A 23,143-nucleotide genomic window follows, 5' to 3' on the forward strand; every position below is an offset into this window, starting at 1 on the left:
TGGAGTACTTTCTTTTCATTTAAGTTGGCTGGCGTTAAAATATTCCCACCATCATTTCTATGCCCATGTAGAGGAAAGCAGTGGTGATAAAATATCTCGAATAGGCCAGTTTTATAAAATCATGAGCAAAATGGATTCTGCACAAAATGGATTGGGTTTTATGCGGGCCATAAAAAGTGTGTGGAAATGTAAGCAGAAGCCTAATCCATGGCAGTCATATACTTCTTTGTGTTTTGTGGTTGTTTCTTATCAGAGGACAGATTTGGGAAGGATGGGAGGGCTAGGGCCCCAGAGCCCCTCCACCTGGACCTTCCGGGGGAAACCAACTGGCTAGAACTTGAAACCTTGTACAGACTTGACGAGCACGCCTATGATCTCAAACTCAACTTCAACGTGAGCCTGGAGGACTGGACCAACTTTGGAGGGGCCGTGGACAGAATGTTTGCACTGTTGGGCAATTTCAACCATGCCGACAGACACCTCCGCCCACACCAGGGAGTGCCGGGAGGGGAAGGAGCTGGGGGTCAGACGCTGGTGTCTTCCACCAGCCAATCCGCTTCTGCCCTCTACCTGACCACCCTGGCCACGCCTGCCCTCCTGCTGCGGGAGGCCGGCGTGGAGACCCTGCGCAGTGCCCTGGGGCTCAGCCAGGGGGCGCCCTCTCCCTCCTCTCCCGCTGCCCTTCCCGAGGAGGAGGGCGGAGCCAACTGGGCACATTCCATCTCCCTCCTCAATGAACTGCTGGAGGACGGCCAGCTCAGCCTGGAGGAGGAGGATGAGGATGAGGAAGAGCCAGAGCCTCAGAGGGGGCAGCCATCCCATCGGAGGGCAAACAGCACCCCCTGTGACTGCACCAACTTTGTTCAAGAGGAAATATTTGAGGCTGCTATCTGAACCAACCCCGCCTCCTCCTCCTTCTGGCTAATTCAACCCCAAAAACAGCAGAAGAAATGCCATGTTACAAATGTGATACTGTCATGACATCAATTCCCTGATTCCGCACCTTCAAAATCCTTATTACAAGACGCCGCTCCAAAATGACCAGGCCCCAGAATGACAGGACAGTTTCCTCTCCCATAGCCCACACTGAGAATTCCCACAGTTCCAGGGATGCAGTCTGTTACTGCCTGTACCCCTCTGTAAGCTGGAGAGATAAGAGTAAGAGACTTCACCAGGAGATCATCTAGGCTTGAAATGCGACACTTGTTATTGTTATGTAACAGACATTTTGGGAGATGGGGGGGAGGGAAAACATGTTTTGTTATGATATTTGTCAGATTCCATGGAAAGGTTTTTGTATTGTGTTCATACTTGATTTTGCCTTTTTCTTTTATCCTTGTGGTGACTCCCCCCACAGCCCAGTTGTGTACCTGGCACATTGATTTTACAGATTTTAACGTCTGGCCTTCGACTTTGAATTGAGACCATGAAGCTAAAGCTAAACCACACCCAAGAACGGTAAAATGTATGTCGAATGTATGAGATTGTATTGTTGAATCCCAAACCCTACGCCCTCTTCCATGCCCCCTTGTGTAAAACACAACCAGGGCAGAGGAGAAAATGGTGGTGCGTATGAGCTGGGGTGGTTTTCAATTTTTCACTCAAAGATTATTTTCTCAGTGCCATCTCAGTGTTGCAGTTTACCTTTTAGAAACTAATGCATTTAATTCTGGCAAAAGTACCTTGTTGAGGTGTATTGTATTTTTGTTATATGTTAATTCCATTCATTTTTTTCTGTCAATTAATCAAGTAAAAGTCCTCATATCAGCATTTTCTGAAGATAAGTTTTCCCAGAGAGGTACATTTCTCAGTAAGCAGCAGCAACTGGGAAGATCGTACCGGAAGACCGTGTCTGTCTCCTTTTAACAGGGTGGGCTGGCGTACACCAAGAAACAAGCCCCAGAGAACCCAAGTTTAATCATGCTCGGTCTAGTCACTTCATTCATGAGCTCATCCCCGCACACTGACAATGCCAAAGGTCAAAGAGAATGTCTGGAGGAGGCTGGTCATGATTCACAGAGGGTCCTTCCTCCTGAACTCCATTTTGTGATCCCCAGCCAAACATCAGAGCTAGAAAAAAACGTAGCTCTGTCTGATTTATTCTGTCTGAGACACACAGGACATCCTTGTTTTTAATGGTCCATTATCAGAAAGATTATCTATGTTTTCATGGACCACACATTGTATTTCCATTAGTGAATTTCATATTATTTGCATCTTTTCCATAGAAAAAAAGTTAATTAAAAATAAAAAAGTGTGTTTAACAAATGTCACATTCTTTTTAACATTAGATTGCTGTTCCTGGTTATTTGTTCTCGCTATACATGGTGCTATGACAGTCTGAACAAATATATTAAATTGCTGTATGTATTTGAATGTATGTTTTGCAATTCATGTAAATGTTAAAATATATTTTATAATACACAAAAGAGGCTAAATGATCCAACAATGTGTTCTGTATCATGGATATTACAAAATTTTTCAACTGTAGTATTGCCTTATGATTTTTATAGCTTCATTTTTGGTCATAAGGCACATCCTAAATGAACAGCTTTTTCTGTCAAAGGAACTCCCCCCACTGAATGTTTTTACAACATTGTGACATGAACTACTATGTCCCTATATTCCTTCAAAGAAAGAAAATATAGAGGAAGGAAGGAATACAGACTTTTCATTAGCACTTTTAACAGGACTGCTGTATGTGAAAAAATAGGCAATTTAAATAACAATGCCATGTACAGTACATAGATTTATCATACATATATTTTTGTTTCCTTTGGTTTACCAGTGAACATTTGATAGCAGTTATTAGTTTGTGAATAAAGTGTTGAATGCCCTGGTGTCTTTTTTTACAGTTGGTCTTTTGCATGTTGAATTGGTGTGTCTGTGACTGTGTCTTCATTCTTACCTCTCTGTCCAACAAGACTTCCAGAACAGGTCGGTAAGGTCACTTGGTTAAACAGTATGATATATCTGTTGTATGCAGATTAAATTGAAGGTTTTTCACAAATTTTTCTAAGCATCTTATACAGTTAAGGTTTTTTATTATCATTTTGATGCTTAACTTTTGAACGAAAGAGTCCTGCTTATGCTCAGGTAGTGTGTGAGTGTTCTGTAGTCCTCAGGGTATTAATGTATTTATACTTGTGGCTATGCACACACAAAATAACTGATGAGTTACGAAGGTGTGCAGCTATAGCTTTTTGACACAATTCTTTATAAAATTAATACCTATTTGTATGAGGGCATTCCCCAATGAAAAATAATATGCTTCAGCATACTTTAATATAGGAGTATAGTATAAACTTGAATTATACTTCTAGTATGATAGAAGGATAAAGTAGTACACTTCAATTGTACTTGAGCTATTACTCTGCCATTATGGAATACTAAAATAATATTTTTTCACTTGGGTTATGAAGAGAAAAGTGTACATTTAATTGGCTCTTATCAAATTTAGCTCAGCCAGAAGTATAATTTACAAAGCTGTTATACTATGCACTTATATTTCCAATGCAATTCAGTGTAAGTGCACAGCAGAAGGTACTATTTTAAATACAAGTTACAGCAATTCCTATATAAATAACAATTACTGGCTGTCTACCAGCTGTAATAACTATAACTGAATACGTAAACTGAGATGCAATCGCAGTCTATCTATGGATTAAGGACAGATCATGGCAGGGGAACATACAATCCTCACAGGTGAATTTTAATAAACAACAAAAGGTGATGAGTCATTGTTGTCTTTCCTGTAGAACATATTCATTCCGTGTTCATTCCACAACAGCGTTTATAGAGGCCGAGGTTACCGTAGTTTTAGTCTGGGTGAAAAAACGCTCAAGTATCCTTTGGGTACCTCCTAGCTCCTCGCTCTTAGCTCCTACAAGGAGCATTTAACGATTTTGAATGTCCTTGAAGATGGTGAACCTCGATTTCTGGGTCAGACGAGGACCAAGGAGACAAGGGGGCTCTTTCCTAGCACTTATTTTACCTCCTTGCATCTTTTCCTCACATCCTGTCCTTGCTTCCTTAGCTCCATCCAAAGGAGGACACAAGGAAAAGACTTGAGGAAAGGACAGGAGGACAAAGGAATTGAGGAAATGTGTATTAAGCTAATTTAACATGCTTGTTTAGTCAAGTGTCAGTTTTAAGCCAGATCAATTACAGCCATGGCAGATGGGAAGAGGTGGATACATAAGTCGATCATCTACAGGTCATGTGTTCCAAAAAATACTTCAGCAAGGGGCATTCCAACTTGTTAAATGCTCCTTGAAGGAGCTAAGAGCGAGGTTCTAGGAGGCTCCCAAAGGACACCTGAGCAAGGAAACACAAGTTCACCCTTTGAAGAAGTATTCAATAACTTCTCAACCACGAGAAGGAGAGATATAAAGGCAGAACCACAGATTAGATTGCCCCCTACTGGCATTACAACAGCTTTTAGATTTGGACATTTACACTTTGGTTAAAGGTAAACTATGCAGGATTTCTTGGCCTGTTTGCAATCAAAGAAGTGTCCTCCTTCATTTTCAACCCCACCCACTCACACCAAGTAATTACCCCGCCTAACGTAGCTAGCTGGATAGCTAGAGGTAACATTAGTACTGTGAAATGAAAAATCAATAGCATTTCAGCCGTGAGAAGGGGAGCTATAAGACCAGTACCAGAGATTAGAATACTACATATTACAGCTTTTAGATTTCAAAATCTTGCTTCTGTTTAATTTAGGTCCATTTGTATTATGAACAAGGCCCCATCCTGTCCATACTAGCATTAAGATTAAGAATTTTTATCTCTATTTAATTTTGGTAAATGTTTATAGAAAAAAAATCATGTGAATTTTACTCCAAATAAAAATTGACCAAAATTAAACGAAGGTAAATTTTCATAATCGGAGAGCTGTAGTAAGGGCAGTTAAGGGCATTCTATTCTGTGATCTTGATTTTAGTGAGAGGGTCGTATTTGTGCCCGCTGGTGGCTATGCTAAATAGCGTGCTTACTGGCGTCCTTTACGTTGTTCGTCGTACCTCTAGGGCACCACCAGATGGAGTCCTTGAAACACCAAGTGGAATAAATATATGGCAGAAGCGGGATTCCAGTTCTTGTTCCCCAGCGTGCGGCCATACAGTACTGAGATCAAATTACATATCCTGCCAACCAACTGCACGAAGGAGGGGTCCGGGAGAGGACTGACTGACTCACGTACTCAGGGCAGGGGTGGAGATTCACCACTCCAAACCGTGTATCGCTCGCATTCAACAAGGGGGGAAGCTATTATCTAGCAATTTCAAAACAAGTTTGCTCGTACAATGTGAGGAAAATGACCGAAGCAAGGTAAGAATAAATCATCAACAGAAATAAAAGTATACTTTTGAGATTGATCCGTGAAAGTTTGTTGCATGGGCGACAACTTAGTTAAACCAGCATTTTAGCAAACCCTCCCGCTCGGTAAAGGAGCACAGTCACCAATGCTCAATTGGTCAGATTTGTTGCTGGATACTGTAATTCTTAGCCAGGTATGAACAATATTAACCAATAGTTGCAAGTTTGGTCTATAATGCACAGTTAGCTGGCTTGTCGCAGCGTCTCCCTGCCAGTTCGTAGATGGTTCAATTTGTGATGTCTAAGTGTTTTAAATGTAAATGTATTGTCAGTTTCCAATGCAAAGCACAACCCATTTTATTAAACAAGTGAAGCGTTGTGAAACATCCATCTAGCCATACTACATTGTTACAAGTTTCTCGATTAATGAAATAATTGTTATTATTTGCACATTGGGTAGCCAGTCGTTAGCAAGTTTCGGGTTACAACGTATAAAAACCAAAATAAGCATGGACCTACTTAAATAAAGTACCCCATCCGAGATGTAGCCTAAGGTTTATTTATTGTTTAAGTAGCCTACTGAAGTTTGTTAAACAGTGCGATAAACATTATTTTAGACGTCATTCTGTTCTTTTTATTTGCTGTCTGCTTCTGTGCCTTCTAGAGACTAGCTAGTTATCTCGATACAAATTTCAGTACGCATGATCTGTTTATCTGTTACAAGAGACAAGATTGTCCAATAACCTTTGTTCTGTTTCGGGATTGCAGTGTAGTTCAGGGAATGCGCGTTTCAGACATGGCTATGCCTTCCGGCAACTTGTAAATTCAAACATCAATTCTGTGCGTTTTGCCTGGATTAATGGGGTATTCACTGAAACGTGTCTCGTCTTGACCGGTATGTTTTTTGAACAGATGCTGTGCGGCAGAGTCAGGTTTAGCACAATTCAGAGCGGTCTTGTTGCTAAAAAAGCATTCCCCGCCTTCCATGTGTCAATATTTTGTGACTGAATACACTGGAAAATGGTATTATTGACCATTTTGCTGGCACTGTCATTGACTCGGCACTCAATGTTATTGGAAATTCTGTTATGTTTTCATTTACTTTTACTTTCTGTGTTAATTAACCCCATCTCTGTCTGTTCTTCATAAATGTACAATATGCGTCGCTCATTATCAGGCCTGTTGCCATTGGAAGTGTTGTGACTGCTATGGGATGAAGTAGCGCAAGATATTACAACATTATATTGTGGCTTGGAAAGGTCTAACTTGATTAATTTGGCTGTGGTTAGTTTTAACTACTGTTTTACTATTTTGAGTCAAAGGGTTGTTTCCTCTGGAATTCCTCTTTCCACTCTGGTAAAGATGTGTAGGCTGCTTTCCTTTCTCCCAATTTTCTTTATGAGACCACAGCTTGTTCATTAATGACAGAAAAGTTTTCTGTTTAAACCAACAGTGGAATTACGTGGTGTGATCTATTTCCACTTAGTATTTTATATAGATGTAATCCTACTGCAAGTTGAAGCCTTCATGTAATGGGTTAGATAGATTCCTTGCCTTTCATAGAAGGCATTGCTAAATTTAGACATCAGAGAGCCAAAAATGTTATTTGTGTGTGTGTGTGTGTGTTAATGGATAGCCATCTGTTACACTCTTCATTGGCACTGATGGGTATAGAAATTGTGTTTGTAGCTTCCTGTCTGACTTTAATGCCATCCCAGTCCACCTGCACTCCTTTCATCCGTTAATTAAGGGTGCATCTCTCAGAAGTTGTGTAGCAAAAAGTTGCGTTCCATCTGCATGATCACATGGACAGAAACTGAGCCGCACGTGCCGGGGGGAGGTGGAGTGTTCAAACCCAGTCCTGCACGTGGGACAACTGGGAAATCAGAGGAAGACATGGTGTGGACAGGTGTGTGTCCTGGCCCCTCCACAACATCTGCTCCTCTCTGAGTGGCCCGGACACTCCTCTGTGGTATTAGATTTTGCTTACATATCACTTGCCTCCTGCTGCTGTGGGTCAGAGGAAGACGGAGGGGTCACTCCATAGCTACGTCACTCAAGGGTGGGGGGTGGGAGGTATCTGACAGAGTATCTGACACCTCACTGTGGTGTGGAAGGAGTGTGCGTAGTGTGCAGTGACATGGTGTCCTTGTTTGTGTTTGTATGTGTGGATATGTATGAGCTGTCATCATAAAGCACAAAATGATGCAGCACGCTTCTCTTTTTTTATCACTGGTGCATTTTTGTTTCACTCCAGGTGGGATGGGCGTTGGGCATTATGGGTAATTTCCTCTGCCTGGGATTAGTTCGTGCTGACTGTAGGCTTGCATTGAAAAGCACTATTGTTGGATGGTGGGCTGCAGAACAAATCAGTGTATGAGATGCCTATTGTGGAGGTGGTAGAGATCACCATTGTGAAAGCTGTATAAAGCACTGAGAGTCTGAGCTTTGTGCCTTAGATGCCCTTTAAGTGGCCTGGTCAATGCTGATTGGGTGAACACCTTAACAACAGACCTGTACTTTGTGAGAATAAGAGAACTCAACTGCTTTTAAGAGCAAAAGAAAGGACAGTGTGCTTGTGTGTGTGGTGTGATCTCTTATCTAAAGGCCAGTTTACAGTTGGGTGATGTATGATCGGCCGATGAATATGGCTACATTGTCTCCGAACTTACATTATCGCCCAACTTTGACGTTGAACTCTGTTGCTCATGAAATGTTTAAACTCGTAGTCCATAAGAATGCATTGCCGAAGAGTTATTAATGGCATCTTTGTAGTCTGCCCTGTCGGCAGCATACAGACACAGAAACATTGTAATTGTGTTTATCAAACTCTAAACAAACGTGTGCGCTTCCATTTTATTTATTTTAAGGTTAGGCAAGCTGATGATTTTACACTTCGCTAAAGATTATTCCAGGAGATGGGAGCGACCATTAATTGTGATAGTCGCCGGTGGCAACGATAACATCTCGCCAAACTGTAAAATGGCCATAAGTGTGTGTGTGTGTGTGTGTGTGTGTGCGCGCATGTACATAATTTTCAGGAAACATGGTTCAGGAGAGTCACTTGGAGGCTGGTGTGGTGAACAGGGATGGGGGTGTTGGGGTATATATGGGTATGCTTAAAATTAATTTCAGCAGGGAAAGAGACACTAATCTCATACTGAGCAGCTGTGTGTATGTCTCAGCACTGCTTTGCCAATGAATTAATGATCATGTACCATTCATCACTTGAAGGCAATGTTCCAGTGTTAGCTAATCTTAAATGTGACCCATTTAATCAAATTTTCTTCAGCTTTGAACAGAATTCAATAAATAAAAAAGTATAAGTGGCATCAAAAGTCAGGCCACTGTGTAAATTTGTGTAAATGCAACGCATGTTTACATTTGTTGCTGAACTTTGAGGACAGAGAACCTCTCATCTGGATTTAATAGGAAGGCCTTTATATATGAAAAAGTGTTTTTCACCCTGTTTGCATCCCTGTGACTCAGTCGGTGTCTGTCTGCAGTCATCTGAAAACAATTCTCATTAAAAATTGGTTCCATTCTGAGGTGGTCTTTAAGATGTAGCCTAGCTGTTAAACAGTCTGTAAAGGCTCCCTCATTAGGCTCATTAGACATGGCTTAAGTTGTGTATGGGTTCCTTAACCTTTCTATAGCTTAATGGGGCATGGTTATGCTGATTTTTGGTGAGGGCTGTGCCCCCCTCTGTAATAAAAAATGGAATACAGACAAGACAGGCCATTAGCTCCAGGTGTGTCATTGCCTTATAACCTTATCATAACAACATAACCATTCTCTGTTTTGCTGACATTAAAAACCAGGCTAGTTGCTGTGTTTCAGGCAGAAGTTCCCAAAATATAAAGGGAGTGGTGGCCATGGACGGGATTGGCTGAGGATGAATTCATATGAATACAAAAGCACGCCATCCCTCTGTTTTATTGCCGCCCTTGACGGCATCCTGGCAAAACGTTACACGCACAGACCAGCACAATGGGACCTGACGTGACTTATCTTCTTTATGGGGACCTGCTTTTTCCGTGACACACAGGAGGTCTGTGAGCGCGCTCACATTAGAGTGATTACTATCAGGAGTCCCCGGGTTCTCATTAGCTCCGCGTTCATCTCCTGTGCGTTCTGCTCCACGGGGTCTGAATTTGGCCGGGGTGGCCAGAGGGGGACAGCGGAGGCAGCGAACGGCGGAGTCTCGTAAACCCAGGAGCTGTCGGCGCCCCGGGCCCCTTCCTGCCTCTCTGATCCCCCCTCCCCAACCCACTGCACGCACCCTTTTAAGTCTTCTCTAATTAAACGGTGCTTTTAATGAATGCCACTTGGACTCCGGTGAAAGTAACCACTGTGGTCCCTCCTGGCTGAGCCGCACAATGCGCTTAATTTGTGGCGTCTGAGGCCTTTCAGCACCCGGCAGTAAATCTTTGCTGGGATGGAGGTGAGCAAAGAGAGCCAGAGATGTGACCAAGAGGGGGGGAGGAGAAGGGGGGTGGGTCAAAATGTGGGAGGTACATTTTGGTAACTGATTGCGAAGAGCCCAGCTCTTCCAAAAGGCGAAGGTACGTAGTAGATGATTGTGGAAAAGTAATCTCGGTTCGGTTTGGAATTTCAAAATCCCCCAAAATGAGTTCTTGGCTTTTCCACTGAGGAGAACTATTCTCTTTCTTTGGCCCCGCTGGCCCAGTCAAACATGCCCCCAGCCCTCGCTCTGTCCCCTGGGCTCCCCTGCCTGTCAGGCTGATAGATCTGCTTTTTGTGTTTTGTTTGCTCTCCTACTCCTGGGTCTGTTTGCTCTGGGATGGCGTGTCAGATGTTCAGGAATGAGAGTGGGCAGAATGTGTGTCAGGGTGTAGGGGGATGGATTAGGGCAGGGTGCGGGGCGACAGGGCCTCCCAACGCTAACTCTGGGTTTTGTGCCTCTCAGAAAAGTGAAGGTTTTGCCCCTTTGTCTTCCACTGTGCCATTATGGTGGGGCAGCTTTGGGGTGCCCTGTGATGGGATGGAGGGACACCTGAGGCCAGACCCCTGACAGAGGGGCAGGGAAGAGGTGTTCCCATTTCACACAGAATGCCAGCACACGGCTCACCGGATGTCACAAGGCTTAGTGTAATTGCTGTTTCCATGGCAACAGACAATAAGTGCATGATGGATTGGCAGAGCTGGGTGGGGGTGGAGGGGGTGGTGTTGGGGGTGAATTGTGATGCGTCGCGACCTGCCGTTTGCTGGGTAAAAGGCTCCTTTTGTCTGGTGAACAGAGTGATCACTCACAGAGAGGTGAGAAGCCAGGGCTCCTGGGACAGGCGCTCTCAGAGCCGCAGAAAGGTTGGGCAGTCAGTGCTTCCGCACGCATCCGCATGAATCGGCCTGCCTGTTCCTGGATAGGGGATGGGCTCTGCACGTTCACTTCGCCCCGTGTTATTTCAACTGGCTCCATTTAAAGAGCTTTCACCTGAGCTTCAACATGGGACGCCATTTCAAACTCCTGTTGAAAGGCTCTTCACATCCAAGGGTGGGTGAAGAAAGCTGTTGCTTTTGGAGAAAGGGCCCACTTCTTAGCAGTCCGTCTCCGAAGAGACGCAGCCGTAGCGCTGAGCCTCTGAGCTTGGCGTGTGCGTGGACTCGCCTGTGCTCTGATGGATTGGCCCAGCTTGTCCACGCCCCAGCGCAATACAGCTCGGTCGACACCTGGGTTCGAAGCAGGTCAAAGAGCCTGCGTTAAACTGTCACACTGACTCTACAGACATTAGGTTGTTTTAGTGGGTGATGTAGGTCACTGATTCGCAAACATTTTTCTTTTGTCACTCACCTACAGTTTTTTTTTTCTTGCACTCTGTCAGATACCAAGTGCTTCCAAATACTGATTGTTTATATTTAAAGTGATTGAGCTACTGTTCCATAGCTAGTATATATAAAATTATACAATAATGCATAGTTTTGAAATTTGCTCTGGGTGTATGGTTGTATAATCTACGTAGTAAAACAGTCTGGATGGTCTTTGGAAGTTACTTTTTCTACTTGCTTTCCCAGTTTCACTGTTTGGAACCCATTTTGTTGTATGAGGCGTGGTTCCGATTTATTCTAGTCACAGGCCAAATATGTTTATAATTGGCAATAAAAGAAAGATCCCTCTTATTGTCCATTACAGCGAGTTGCAGTACATTCATTGTGATGTCTGGAACAGAGGGAAGCTAGGAATTTGTTGAACGCTGGGGCAGGGTTTGTGTATGTTGGACCGTCCAGAATGGTGACATTCGGCTGATCCAGGATCAGCGGCCAGCTCCTCTTCCTCGCCGCACCCACGTTAAGAATGCTCTCAGGATCCTTCCTGTGTGGTTTGCGCCTGACCCCTGACCTCTCTCTCACCTCATTACATGGTCTGTGTTCTGGCTTGTAGTGTAGTTCTCCGTGTCTCCACAGAGAGAGGAAGCAGCCGAGCAGCAGAACTGCAGGCGTGTCACATATGGGCCCAAAGATTAAGAGGAACTTTTATGTTGACCTTGAATTTTGCCAAAGGACTATTACACACGCGCACACACGCACACGCACACACACACACACAAACACACAAAAACGACACAGAAATTCACTCTTTTCTGCTGATTTGTAGTGGAGTTTGTTTACATAGAGGGTTTCACCAGACTCTCAGGTGCCTTTCGTTTCTGATGGTGAAGGGTTAAACACTTAAAGTGAAAAAAGCCCTGTGTCTCTTCTTTGCTCTGTCTGTTTTTTAGAGGTATGTCCTGCGCGGCCGTGGCTTTGCGGAGTGGCCGTTGGGCTCGGTATTTTGGAGCGGAAACAGGACTCGGCCGGCGCACAGTAACGGTCGGCCTGAGCGATCCTCTTCCTTCCTGCCTCTCTCTTCCCATGCGCCGCGGCCTCCACTGGGCGAAGCTCTGACGTGTCCGCGCCGCGTGTCCGCTCGCCACCGCCGCCGCCGCTGGGGGGCCCACCGCGGTGTCCTGTTTCTCAGGCCCGGCTCCAAAAAAGGTGTTTGCCGTTTGGCACCACCCAGCCCTCCGGACAAACGTGGTGACCGGTCAGTCCCCGTGAGAGCTGGAACTTTCCATGCTGTTGGGGTGGAGGGGACTGCCCAGAAAACAATGGCTGTTATACAGTAACCCTGGCTGGGTCTCTGAAGAGGTTAACTCAACCTGCTTTAAATAGCAAGCTTGGAGTGGTGGATAGGGGATCGGACCGGGGTCAGGCTGTTTGGGAGGCGCAGCTGTTCAGGTTACCCCGCACCCTAACCCCTTACCCCAGCACGGTCTCCACTCAATAAACCCCTACAATAGCCTTTGAGCTTCTTGCAGCCCTGACTGGAAACACAATCAGGATGGCAATTAACGCTGAATCAGGGCTGGCTGTTGACAGTGAGGCTCTTTGTCTGGTGTAATTAGGGCAGTAGTGCCCAACGCAGGAACCACAGTGAGTGTTACTGTAATCATCCCGGGCTCATGCTGATCTGCCACAGTGATAGAAGGCCATTCAGGAACTCCATGTAAAGTAGGCCTGTAGAATCAAACACACAGGCTGTGATATTGCGGCTCTGGCTGAGGGATGGTGTGATTGGTCAAATTTCAAATCAGTGACTTTCTGACTCACTTCTGTCTTTGAATATGAGAAATTACAGGAGCTCTATCAATGCTATAGAGATAATAGGGTACCTAATTACTTATTTCAAATTATGTTTGTTTATTTTATCTCATTCCAGTAAATAAGCTTAATCTTAATTAGCTGACATTGTTCTATTTTGATGAGTCATTTTTAATTTCTTTCATTTTCTTCCTGGCTTAGTTGACATAATTGTTATAATTTTGTGGAAATTGCAGGGTAATTTACATCCTGACAGCTTTTGTAAATGAGATTGACGGTCTAATGGAGGAACTGCTCTGATCTGACAACATCTGCGTGTGTGTGTGTGTGTGTGCATGCGTACGTGCGTCCGTCCGTGGATGAGTGTAGAGCAGAATTTAAATCAGCGGTTTATCGTTCCATCTGTCTATGCTTTTCATGTGATTGAAAAACTTTAAACCACTGGCTGAACTCCTGCAGCCATTTTGCGATAATGAGTGGCTATAAACTGTATGTTTTGTGCAGTTTCCAGGCTTCCCGGCATTGTCCAGGCTCCAGGGTTAGTGAGCAGGGAGCACATTATGAAGTCCAGGGTATGATTTTCATTGTTGGGTTGTACTATTGACCTTCAGTGTGACCTGGGTGTGAGTGTAAGGCAATGCTGGCGACGGCAGCGTTTAGCTCTGTCAGCCTGGGAACGTGTGCAGCGGTGAGAGAGAGAGAGAGAGAGAGACTGGCAGTGATTGAGCTCTGTCTCGTTTGGGAGGGCGAGCCCTCGGGCGAGTGAGGGAGACGGCTGCTTTATGGGCCCAGACGCGCAGATGAAAGGCCCCCGGATGAGCGACTCTGAGCTCACTGCCGGCTCCACCGCTCCTCGGGATGCGTGAGGGGGTGGGGGGGGTTACCCCTCTCAGCTCCATCCCCCCTCCCCCCTCCCCAAACCACTGAGTCACACTCAAACAGAGGAGGGACACTGGTGCCCTCTGAGGGAGTACACTATGATACACGCTCTCACAAGATTAGTCACGTTACATTTCCCCTGTTTTTCGCCTCTATCTGCCAGCTTTAGGCTCATCCTACCACTGCCATTTACCCGCATTCAGCTCTTCCCTGTGGCTCACAGCCTGCTGACCTCTGCTTTTCACACCAGCTACTGTATGCTGGAATAGGTGGCACAAGCACGTGGCACTGCCCTGAATGGCCAAAGTTAAGCTCTCCCTCTCCGGGCAATGCTATTGGCAAATGCGCATGACCCACTGACCCACAGGTCTCAGTCAGCACTGACACTGTTTGGTTCAGTCCAGGCTGTAGGATAATGACTCACCTGCATCTGTTATTTGAGAGCCCCCATAGCCATTACTTTTCTTTCAGTATCTATATCTTGACATTTATTTATACCATGCAACCACAAACACTTGTGCATAAATGATGAGTAAATTCCAGTGTGTGTAATGGCATTTCTCCGGAGATGAACACGGCTTGTATAGTCTATGGCACAGCCTATCGTGTGCGGAGTCCCAGTGCTGTATTCTGTGGCTGGGAATGTGGGGAAGGCAGTCTGGGGGGTGGTGGTCAGTACCGCTTTAAAGAGCGGAGAGATCCGCGGCGGTATTCTCCAGCGTGAGGAGCAGATGAGCCAGACCCGTCCCGCCAGGCTCTGTGGCGGTAGGATTCCTGGCACCAGCCTCCCTCGGGCTCCTGGCGGCCTGCCAGCGGCCGGGCCCGGCTCTGCGCTGGATCTGTTAACAGAAGTCACACTTGATAATTTGTGACCGTTTATCCTTTCGCGGAATAAGCCCAGCATTTGTTCACGCTGTTAAAATTTCTCTTTATTTGCGCAAACGGACATGGACAGCTGCTTCTCCACCACCCCCCCCCCCCCACCCCCCATCGCACACCACCCCAGAGACATAGGAAAGACTAGCAGTCACAACCTGCGTGAGGACAGAAACTGGCAGCTTTGTGTGTGTGTGTGTGTGTGTGTGTGTGTGTGTGCGCGTGTGTGTGTGTTTGTATGTGTGTCTGTGTGTGTGTGTGTGTCTGTGTATGTGTTTGGGGCCTGCAACAGAGGAAAAAGCATGTTCTCTCTCTCTCTCTCTCACACACACACACACACACATTGTGAAAACAATCAGAGAAGAAAAGCCTCATTATGGGACCATGGCCTATACAGGGCAAGTGGGCTGTAGTCAAGGCTGCCAAGGCATTTGTCTCATACGTTTCACTAAATAAATACACCCCACTGTGTGGAACCAGTGCAGATGGCACCATGCTCTTATTTGCCCTCCCGGTGTTGGCAGAGTGAAACGAGAGAGAGGGAGAGATCAACAAATGGAAGAGAGAGTTGGGGGAAAAAAGAGAAAACAAGGACAGGTGCAGAAGTTTTTTTTTTTTGCTTTATGAAGAAATAATCTGACATTTAAAACGCATATTTCTCCACCTCCTGCATTCTTTCTCATGTTACTCCCTCTCCCTCGCTCTCTGCTGTGCTGTGAATTCTTCCGGCTAGTCGCTTTTTTCCCGTCCGCCTGCCATTTTTCCGAGTAGATTCCTGACCTTCTGCATGTAGCTTACCTCACACATTTGATTAGGAATATCATGCGAGGGAAACCAGAGTGAACAAGCAGCGAATCGTTCCGTCTGCGATACCGCTTTGTGTCTGAGAGCTCTTTTTTGAGTGCTGCTGAGCAAGGGGGGGTGGTAGCGGTGGGGGGAGATCCTGTTCCAGCTCTCTCCCCGCTGCGTTTTTTCCTCTCGACGTTCCAAGGGTTCTAAAACCTCCCGAGTGAACGGCGGCCCCGGGAGCGATCGGAATAACGCTGGTTTTACGAGGCGGTCGCAGTTCTGATTACTGGAAAGTGGAGCGCGTTGTTTTCTGTTGCGTTCGGTCTCGTACGCACGTGTCAGAGGAGCGCTAAATGCAAAGCAGATTGTTGTCTAGACGCTGACATTCGCTGATTACAGACTGCTGTCAGTCCTGAGATGGAGTGATCTCAGTCAGATTGTTAGGACTCTCCACAGCCCTGTGGCTGGGACAAGAAGGCCTGCTAAGGGTCACCACTCATGGGCCTCAGTCCACCAGCCCTCCCAGCCTCGAGTGAGCCGTCCAATGACCCCCTTCTGCTGAACTCCTGTCCCATGGATGTTAATGCTCAGTCTATGCTTTTTGAAACGTTTTGAACTGTTTTTTAATCTGACACTTGGATCTGACACAGAAATCCAAACAGTCAGCATGAACCTGAACCTATGTCTTTCTCTGAACCCTGTGTGCGTAAACGGAATATTTCTCAGCCTCCATGATAAATGTCTTGTTAGAGAGCGATGAGTCAGAGGGTAAATTCTGGAATCAAGCATGGCTTAGAAACACAAGTCTGCTGCAGTTTGTTTCTTTCTTTGAGCATGACAAAAGGTTCTGGCAGATTTAATAGGGTTCTGTGGGACTTCTGACTGGCCTTGAAGTCAGTCTCAGTCTAGGTCAGCCTGTCAACAGACATGTTGGGAAAACTTTTCCCTTTTTGCATCCAAAGTTTGTAACACAAAAGCTTATTTTTGTGAAATTCTAACCTGAAAGGGAAAAGCCCGCGGTGGGATTGAGGTGGAAAGGTTTCTTGGTGATGGGGACTGGCAAGCTGTTCAAAACCATGCTCTGTTCTTTTAGTCATGTCACATGGTGACCTATTTCTGCATCCCAGAAGCCCTCACTGTACCCTAAAAACAACCTTTTCATCATTTATTAACCAAAGGTATTATTGTGTGTTAATGAAGTGCGCAGAGTGTGCATCGCCCCCTGGTAGAGAACATGCTGACTTCTGCAGAATAAACACTCCTCTGTAGAGAAGCAGGACCCTCTCTGCATCTCTTGCCAAGCCCACTCACTCACACACTTATACATTCTTGCACATGCACACTCATTTTAAGTGCCCCTTTAACCTGTGAAAATAGTGTAGTGTCTTCAGAAATTCAGAACAGATGCATGTTGCTAACTGCAAAGGTGCACTCCCGCGCGCGTGCACTCACACACACATGCACTCACACACACGTGCACGCTGTAACGTTTGTTTAACTGTATCTGCTGATGGTAGCAGTTGCTTGGCGCGAGTGTGCACTACTTTCATAAATGTAGTGCACACCACTTACGTTTGCCGGTTTGTCAACTCACACGTTTGCTACTGTACATTTGTTTACCACCTTAATGTACTGCAAATAACTTAAACAGACAAATCTGGTTTCAAACTGGAATGCCGTAATTCGAATGTCAGGATTCTGTGCAATTTTATTGGAAGCGCTGGACAAGAAGGAATTGGCTATTTTCGACAGGGGGAGACAATACATTTTATTCGTAATAGTTTCTCATACCCAATTAGATAAGTGATTATTAGATATAAAGTAGCAACTGGTAATATATGTGTAAAAATATAGTGTCATTCCTTCTGAGATAATTGAATATTGTATGGAAATGTACAGTGTCTATAAGCAGGTCATTTGCTCTCAGCACTAGTGGCTGGCAATAGGTGGGTGTAATTGAGTGAGTATAATTGATGTGCTGATTCTTCTGTCATATATATATGTTTGTATAATAGTTGGGGGCACTTTTGTAAATAAAAAACCCCTCTAGTACCAGTGTACTGCATAGGGCCAGCGAGGCCTGTGTCCCTGCGCAGAGAAAATAACTGGAAACAGTGACCGGTTGTTTTTTGGTTTCATTGTAATTTGTTTTGGTGGTGGGCGTGGAGGATGTTTTGGAGCTTATTTATTTATTTTTGAAAAAGCATTTTGCCTGAAAAAGGAACCTCTATGGAGAACGGACTTCGTGTCTTCAGGCAGGAAACGGCTGGCAGCAAATAGAAGGGCTGATCTGGCCCACGGGCGCTGCAGTCGGTCAAACGCCCATCTCGAAATAAACGTCAAACGCCTGTTTTTAAACGCTGCGCTCATGGTCAGCCGAGGTTAGGGACCATGCCCTTTCTCCAAATAGACTGTTTATCACCCAGCCTATAGCCAGGTTTACAAGTCAAGGGAGAAAGGGCGGGCAGGAACAGACCTTGGGTCTGCATGAGATATACAAAGTGCCCAAACATACCAATAAGTGTGGAAGCCATTACTGTGGGCTCCCTGAAGAGAAGCACTTAGTCCAGTAGAGAGCCTGTTGTAGGGTCAGACACTTATTAGTTGTACTGTGTCCAACTGCCACCAACGGAAGGAAGATAGAAGGTTATCATTAGAGTTTTGTGTATTGGGTTTGTTCCAGAATGTATGTGAGCGTGTGCACGTCTGAGACATGTATGTCAGGTACCGGGGGGGAGGGTGGGAGAGAAGGGGAGATCAGGAAGTGTTTCTGTTGAAACAATCACTATGACCTGCTTCTCAAGTAGTTGTACAGATGTTTAGAGATATTGTTTTTCAGTGTGACTCAGAGATTGTTTATAAATCACTTTGAGTAATTAATGAAAGAAAAGAGCTGTTTCATGAATTTAAAAATATTGTCGCTTGTCTTGTTTTTTTGTGTTAAAGTGCAGTGTCTGCTTTTTAGCTTAAAAGTGTTCAAACATATTTTTATCTTTTGATTGGGGCGAAATGGGGTTGTGATAAAGTTAGAAGATTGCAAAGTTTCCAAAGTTTTTGACATAAAATGAAGTGAACATCAGTAATCCTTCGTACAGCTATGATAAAAGTGCCATGTTCCTTCTCCTATCAAATTGCGTTACTCACATGATACATAGAAAATAATGCCTTATCCTGATCTATTTATCTCATTATGTTGTGCTTGGGAATGTTGCAGAAATTGGGGCTTAATTCCAAATTCCAGGACAACCACCCACCTCTATCCTTCCAAAGAAAAATTCCCTCTTTCAGATTTTCAGACAATAGCATGGATCATTAATGTTGTTGTTTTTCATCACTAGGAAACGTCGGGCTATTTTAAGCACACATTTGCGCTTGTTATTTTTAGAGAGGTGTAAGTTCCCGAAGAAAACACAGCTCAGTCAGAGGCCCTTGAAGACACCAGCGGAGAGCGAGAGCTTTCCCGGAAAACTGGCTACCCTTGGCTTGGCTCAAGGTGCCACATTTATTCTCTTTTGTCTCCCGATCTTATTTGTTTATATTTAGGCATCCTGGTCCAAAAACAGCTCATCCACCAGGGGAGAAATACCTTGGGCCGGGTAGGGGGTTAAGCTGATGGCCACGCTCTGGGCCTGTTTGACCGTGGACCTCCGGTCCGTTTTGGCAGAGCAGATTGTTTTTCGGGGGTTTTTCTCGACCGGCCACTCGAAGGCCACGAGTGAGATGTCTTTTTCAGCTTGCCCAGTCTGTTCCACCATGGGCCCTGCATTCCACACCTGTAAAGGAGTACCCTGGCCCAGGAGCGTTCAGTTACGGGCCCAGGTTCTGTTATTAATGGGGGGATGGCAGAAGAAAGGGAGAAGGAAGGGTGGGGAGTGCACTCCCGCAAACAAGGGATTTGGAAATGAGATAGACAGAGAAAGGGGAAGCTGGACATGCCGGAAAGAAGAGTGGGGGTGTCCCCCTGAGGATGGCCCGGCAGATAAAATTAATTGTAGGTTTTGGGCCGGGGAGGGGGGCATTACAGCATATAGGCCTATTATAACATACATTTTATTTCTGTTCATTAGCATAGCACTTGAATATATCTGTGTGTGTGTGTGTGTGTGTGTGTGTGTGTGTGTGGGCATGTGAGAGGTTTTCTGTTTGGTAATGCATGCATGGCTCTGGTCCTCTGTCTTCCATTAAATGGTGTTGATTGGCATGAGTGTTTGAAGAGTCATAGACCTGACAGGCTCAGGCTGGGAGGATGAATTGCTGCCATGGCACTGCATGCATGCTGGGCTTGGTGCTCAGGTTCAGTCAGACTCACAGAGTAGGGGAAGGGGCCAGTGCCACTGTCCTCATTTCATCCCATTTCACTTCTTATACGTAATAAGCAGCAGGCGTCTCAGTTTTACATCTGGTTTCTGAGTTGAGCTTGTTTGGATCAGTTTCCCTTTTGTGTTTTTATTTTTTCAGTTTTTCATCATTATTTTGAGTTTTTATTTTTTCCCCTATTTTCACAAACCACAGGGTGCCACTCATTAAGAGTTCCTCCTTTGCCCTACCTGACCCCCCCACCCCGCCCCACAGACACATATACACACATATACACACACACACACACACACACACACACACACACACACACTAAGCTGTGCACTCCCTTGCCAGGGGCCCAGTTTTTACAGCCCCTCACAGCTGGACATGACCTGGGGGGCCACGGCCTCCAGCAGCACCTCAGGTCTCCAGCAGCACCTCCAGTCTCCAGCCCCCATCAGGCATTGACAGGGGTTTCCTCTTCAGACTCACCGTGTGTCTACCTGCCCTTCCAGTCAGAAACAAAAGCTTTCAGAGCTGAGTCAGGGAGACACTCACACCCGTGTCTGTTATTCACTTCTCCCGTTTCCATGAAATAACAAACAAGCACCGTACGTCTTTAAGTTAAAGCCTTTTCCTGGTGACTAATGGGGGAAGGGGGGGGGGGGCGACTGCATAGCCCCGCCCCCATATTTGTCTGTCATGTACTCCAGGCCATAAACAGAGAAACAGGAATGTTTCCCCACAGAGTGCGTGCAGTGGCAAGGTGTAGCCAGAGCACTTGGAGGACAGCAGGAAGCATTCCTCAGACCTCACGCAGGTTGTTCTTTGTCGTTGGTGTCTGTGTTGTCACCATCGCCGCTGACCTGTGACTTCTGTCGCCTTCCTCTTGCCGCCATGAGGCTGAATGGTGAGGTGAGAGACGGGCTGGTGATGAGATCCGGACTCCCGGAGCTGTGTGTCAGCAGGACCGTCCCGTCTCCGGTGGCGTTCCCAGCTGCTGTGAGGCGGTATTGATCTCTGCAGCATTAAGGCCCTTTCAGGGAGCCTCTTGAGGAACTGGCCCAGGTGGCATTTTGAAAGGAGTGTTAACTGCCGTGTGATTTTGCTGAAATCCGATCGGGGATGTTTCCATATTCCCGCCCCCCAGTCACCGATAGATCATAGCCTTTAAATTTCTTTCTTAGCCGTATTTGTGCAGAAGTGCATACACCAAGTTGAAAAAAATGCTTTTGGGATTCAAGAGTTCTTCCTGTAAGCCTGTGGTTGTATGTAAGTGGAGTTCAATTTCACACTCTTTCTTCTTAAAATCAAAATAAATTGAAAATAAATTATCTCTCTGATAGATTATTATGCATTTTATGCTCTTATCATCTTAGAAATTCAAGTCCAGATAAGTCTGTACTTTAATTTGTTTTAGATTTTAAAGCAGAAATCATTAGTAATATACTGTATATGGATCAGCAAAAAAACAACAGCACACTCTCAATTTGCAAACCTGTGAGTCGTTGGAGGGGTGTAGAGAATCAGCTGGAGCTTGTATGAAGCAATGCCTTTCTCCTCCTGAGGGGCTCCTCACTATATTTAATCAAACTCCATTTTACTCAGCGCCCTTCAGGGCTGAACTTTGCCCTGTGTGCTGTGATAGAGCAAGTGAGAGTGCACGTGTGTGAGCTGGCATGTGCACGTGCACGTTTGTGTATTTTTTCAAAGCCCTTCCTGGCCTTCCTTTCACTGTAATACAGCTCAATGAACGTGACTTTAACAAAGAAGAATTGGAAAAGGGGCATTACTGGGGCTGAAACACTATTCTCCCTTGGGCCTCTGAAGCCACAGTGACAGAGAAGATATGCATCGCTTAAATTATTTGTCTCTCCAGTATCCATCACATCCATTTTGTGTCTGCTCTTCAGTTGGTACACAGTCCCCGTGGCCGACTGTGAAGGTCAACATGGGGTTTTGCAACTCTAGGTTCTTTCTTGTGGTCAGTCAGTTGTCCGGAAAAGAAATGTGATTGGCTCAAAGAGCACCCCCACACCGTTCAGTTGTCTCAAAGAAAGAAGCCTCTGTGGCTTCATCCAGCAGCCAGATTGTTTTTCACCAGGTAAGCAGAAAGGCACCGCAGATTGCGCTAATTGCACAAAAGGCGTTAGCTGGTTCGCCTGGGGGGACCAGATGGCCGAGACACGCCGGTCAAGGTACAGAGCGTGAATTACTGCGGAGGCCAGGCGTAAGGGGAGCCGAGCTTTCCGTGTTTATCTTCCCGGCTAAGTGAAGGCAACAGGTGGGGCCCGTCACCGGGGCAATGTCCCCCTCTTGGCCGGGCCCTAGCAACAGCTGAGCGAGCCGTCCGAGGGTGTCGCCGGCAGCACACTGAGTCAGGGGTGCCCTGGAGCTCCCAGGCACTGTCACACGCTCAGGGCAGGAATGGTGTGAAAACTGAGAACCGTGTGTGTGGTTGGGGGGGGGTACACATGTTCAAGCTGTTCTTTCATTTAAGGTAGATATATAGCATAGCATGTTGTAATTAGCATTAAAGAGCAGTTATCTGGAATATGTAGCGGGTGATACGAGGCAGAAAATATTCTCTCTTAAGACTGTGGGTTTGGCTGCAATGAGCAATGCATTTCTTTGCAAATGTACTGTTTATTTTCAAATGGCGAACATAAGCCGAGGAATGTAATTGAGCTATTTGAGGAAAATAATGTATGGAATTGCAGTTGCCAGCTCTGGAAAGAAAGTGTCTTGGAGATCTGGACATTCTGCAGACAAATTTAATACCTAAAGAATAAAAGGAAAATAAAACATTGACATTGCACTGAGTTACTCATTCCTGTTTTTGTCATGCTAATTACACAAACGACCTAAGACTTAATTGCACTTCCGATTTAAGCCACATCCAATCTCGTCACTCTCACTTACAGCTGTTTTTTGCTGATCCACAGTATTTCAGCAGTGTTAAATGCATATCTCAGTGCAATACACTTGAATTAACATTAACATCGAAGTGTATCTGTTCTTATTTTATCATTGCAAACCTGATTAGCATCATACACAATGTATATTTGTAAACACTTCATATTTTTATTATATATTCAAATCTTATTTAACCTAATAATAAGCTACATTTGAAAAATAGTTTTGCAGTCTGGTGAGTAGGTCTCTTCCTGATGATTGTTTTTCAGAAGGGTTTCATGGTACAGGGTCCCATTAACTCGGGCAGCGATGTGGGAGATATGGGAATTCCAAGATGATTGACAGGCCGAAAGGCAGACTGTAGAACACAAGGTGCATTGCAGACAGGAGGCCTTTTCATAAGGACTGTGCAGAGGGGAATGCCTGGTGTGGCACCTCAGGAAGCCAGTGGACGGGAGGAAGG

General features: G+C 45.4%; 2 protein-coding genes across 7 annotated transcripts in view; both read left to right on the plus strand.

Moving 5' to 3' along the window:
* LOC135234203 (extracellular sulfatase Sulf-2-like) overlaps positions 1-2,836 on the plus strand; it is a 118,138-nt gene extending 115,302 nt beyond the window's left edge. For 3 of the 5 annotated variants that reach the window (XM_064298552.1, XM_064298553.1, XM_064298554.1), the window contains one exon: positions 254-2,836. In XM_064298552.1, coding sequence (XP_064154622.1) covers positions 254-894 — 641 coding nt within the window. In that variant the 3' untranslated portion in view covers positions 895-2,836. The remainder of the gene's footprint in view (positions 1-253) is intronic. The other 2 variants (XM_064298555.1, XM_064298556.1) reach the window with 1 other exon arrangement.
* A 2,339-nt stretch (positions 2,837-5,175) lies between these two features.
* arhgap46b (Rho GTPase activating protein 46b) overlaps positions 5,176-23,143 on the plus strand; it is a 61,333-nt gene continuing 43,365 nt past the window's right edge. Inside the window, exon 1 of one of the 2 annotated variants that reach the window (XM_064298557.1) lies at positions 5,176-5,334. In XM_064298557.1, the coding sequence (XP_064154627.1) occupies positions 5,321-5,334 (14 nt within the window). In that variant the 5' untranslated portion in view covers positions 5,176-5,320. The remainder of the gene's footprint in view (positions 5,335-23,143) is intronic. The other variant, XM_064298559.1, reaches the window with a different exon arrangement.

Source organism: Anguilla rostrata, chromosome 11, assembly GCF_018555375.3.
Source record: "Anguilla rostrata isolate EN2019 chromosome 11, ASM1855537v3, whole genome shotgun sequence".
Lineage (NCBI taxonomy): Eukaryota > Metazoa > Chordata > Actinopteri > Anguilliformes > Anguillidae > Anguilla > Anguilla rostrata.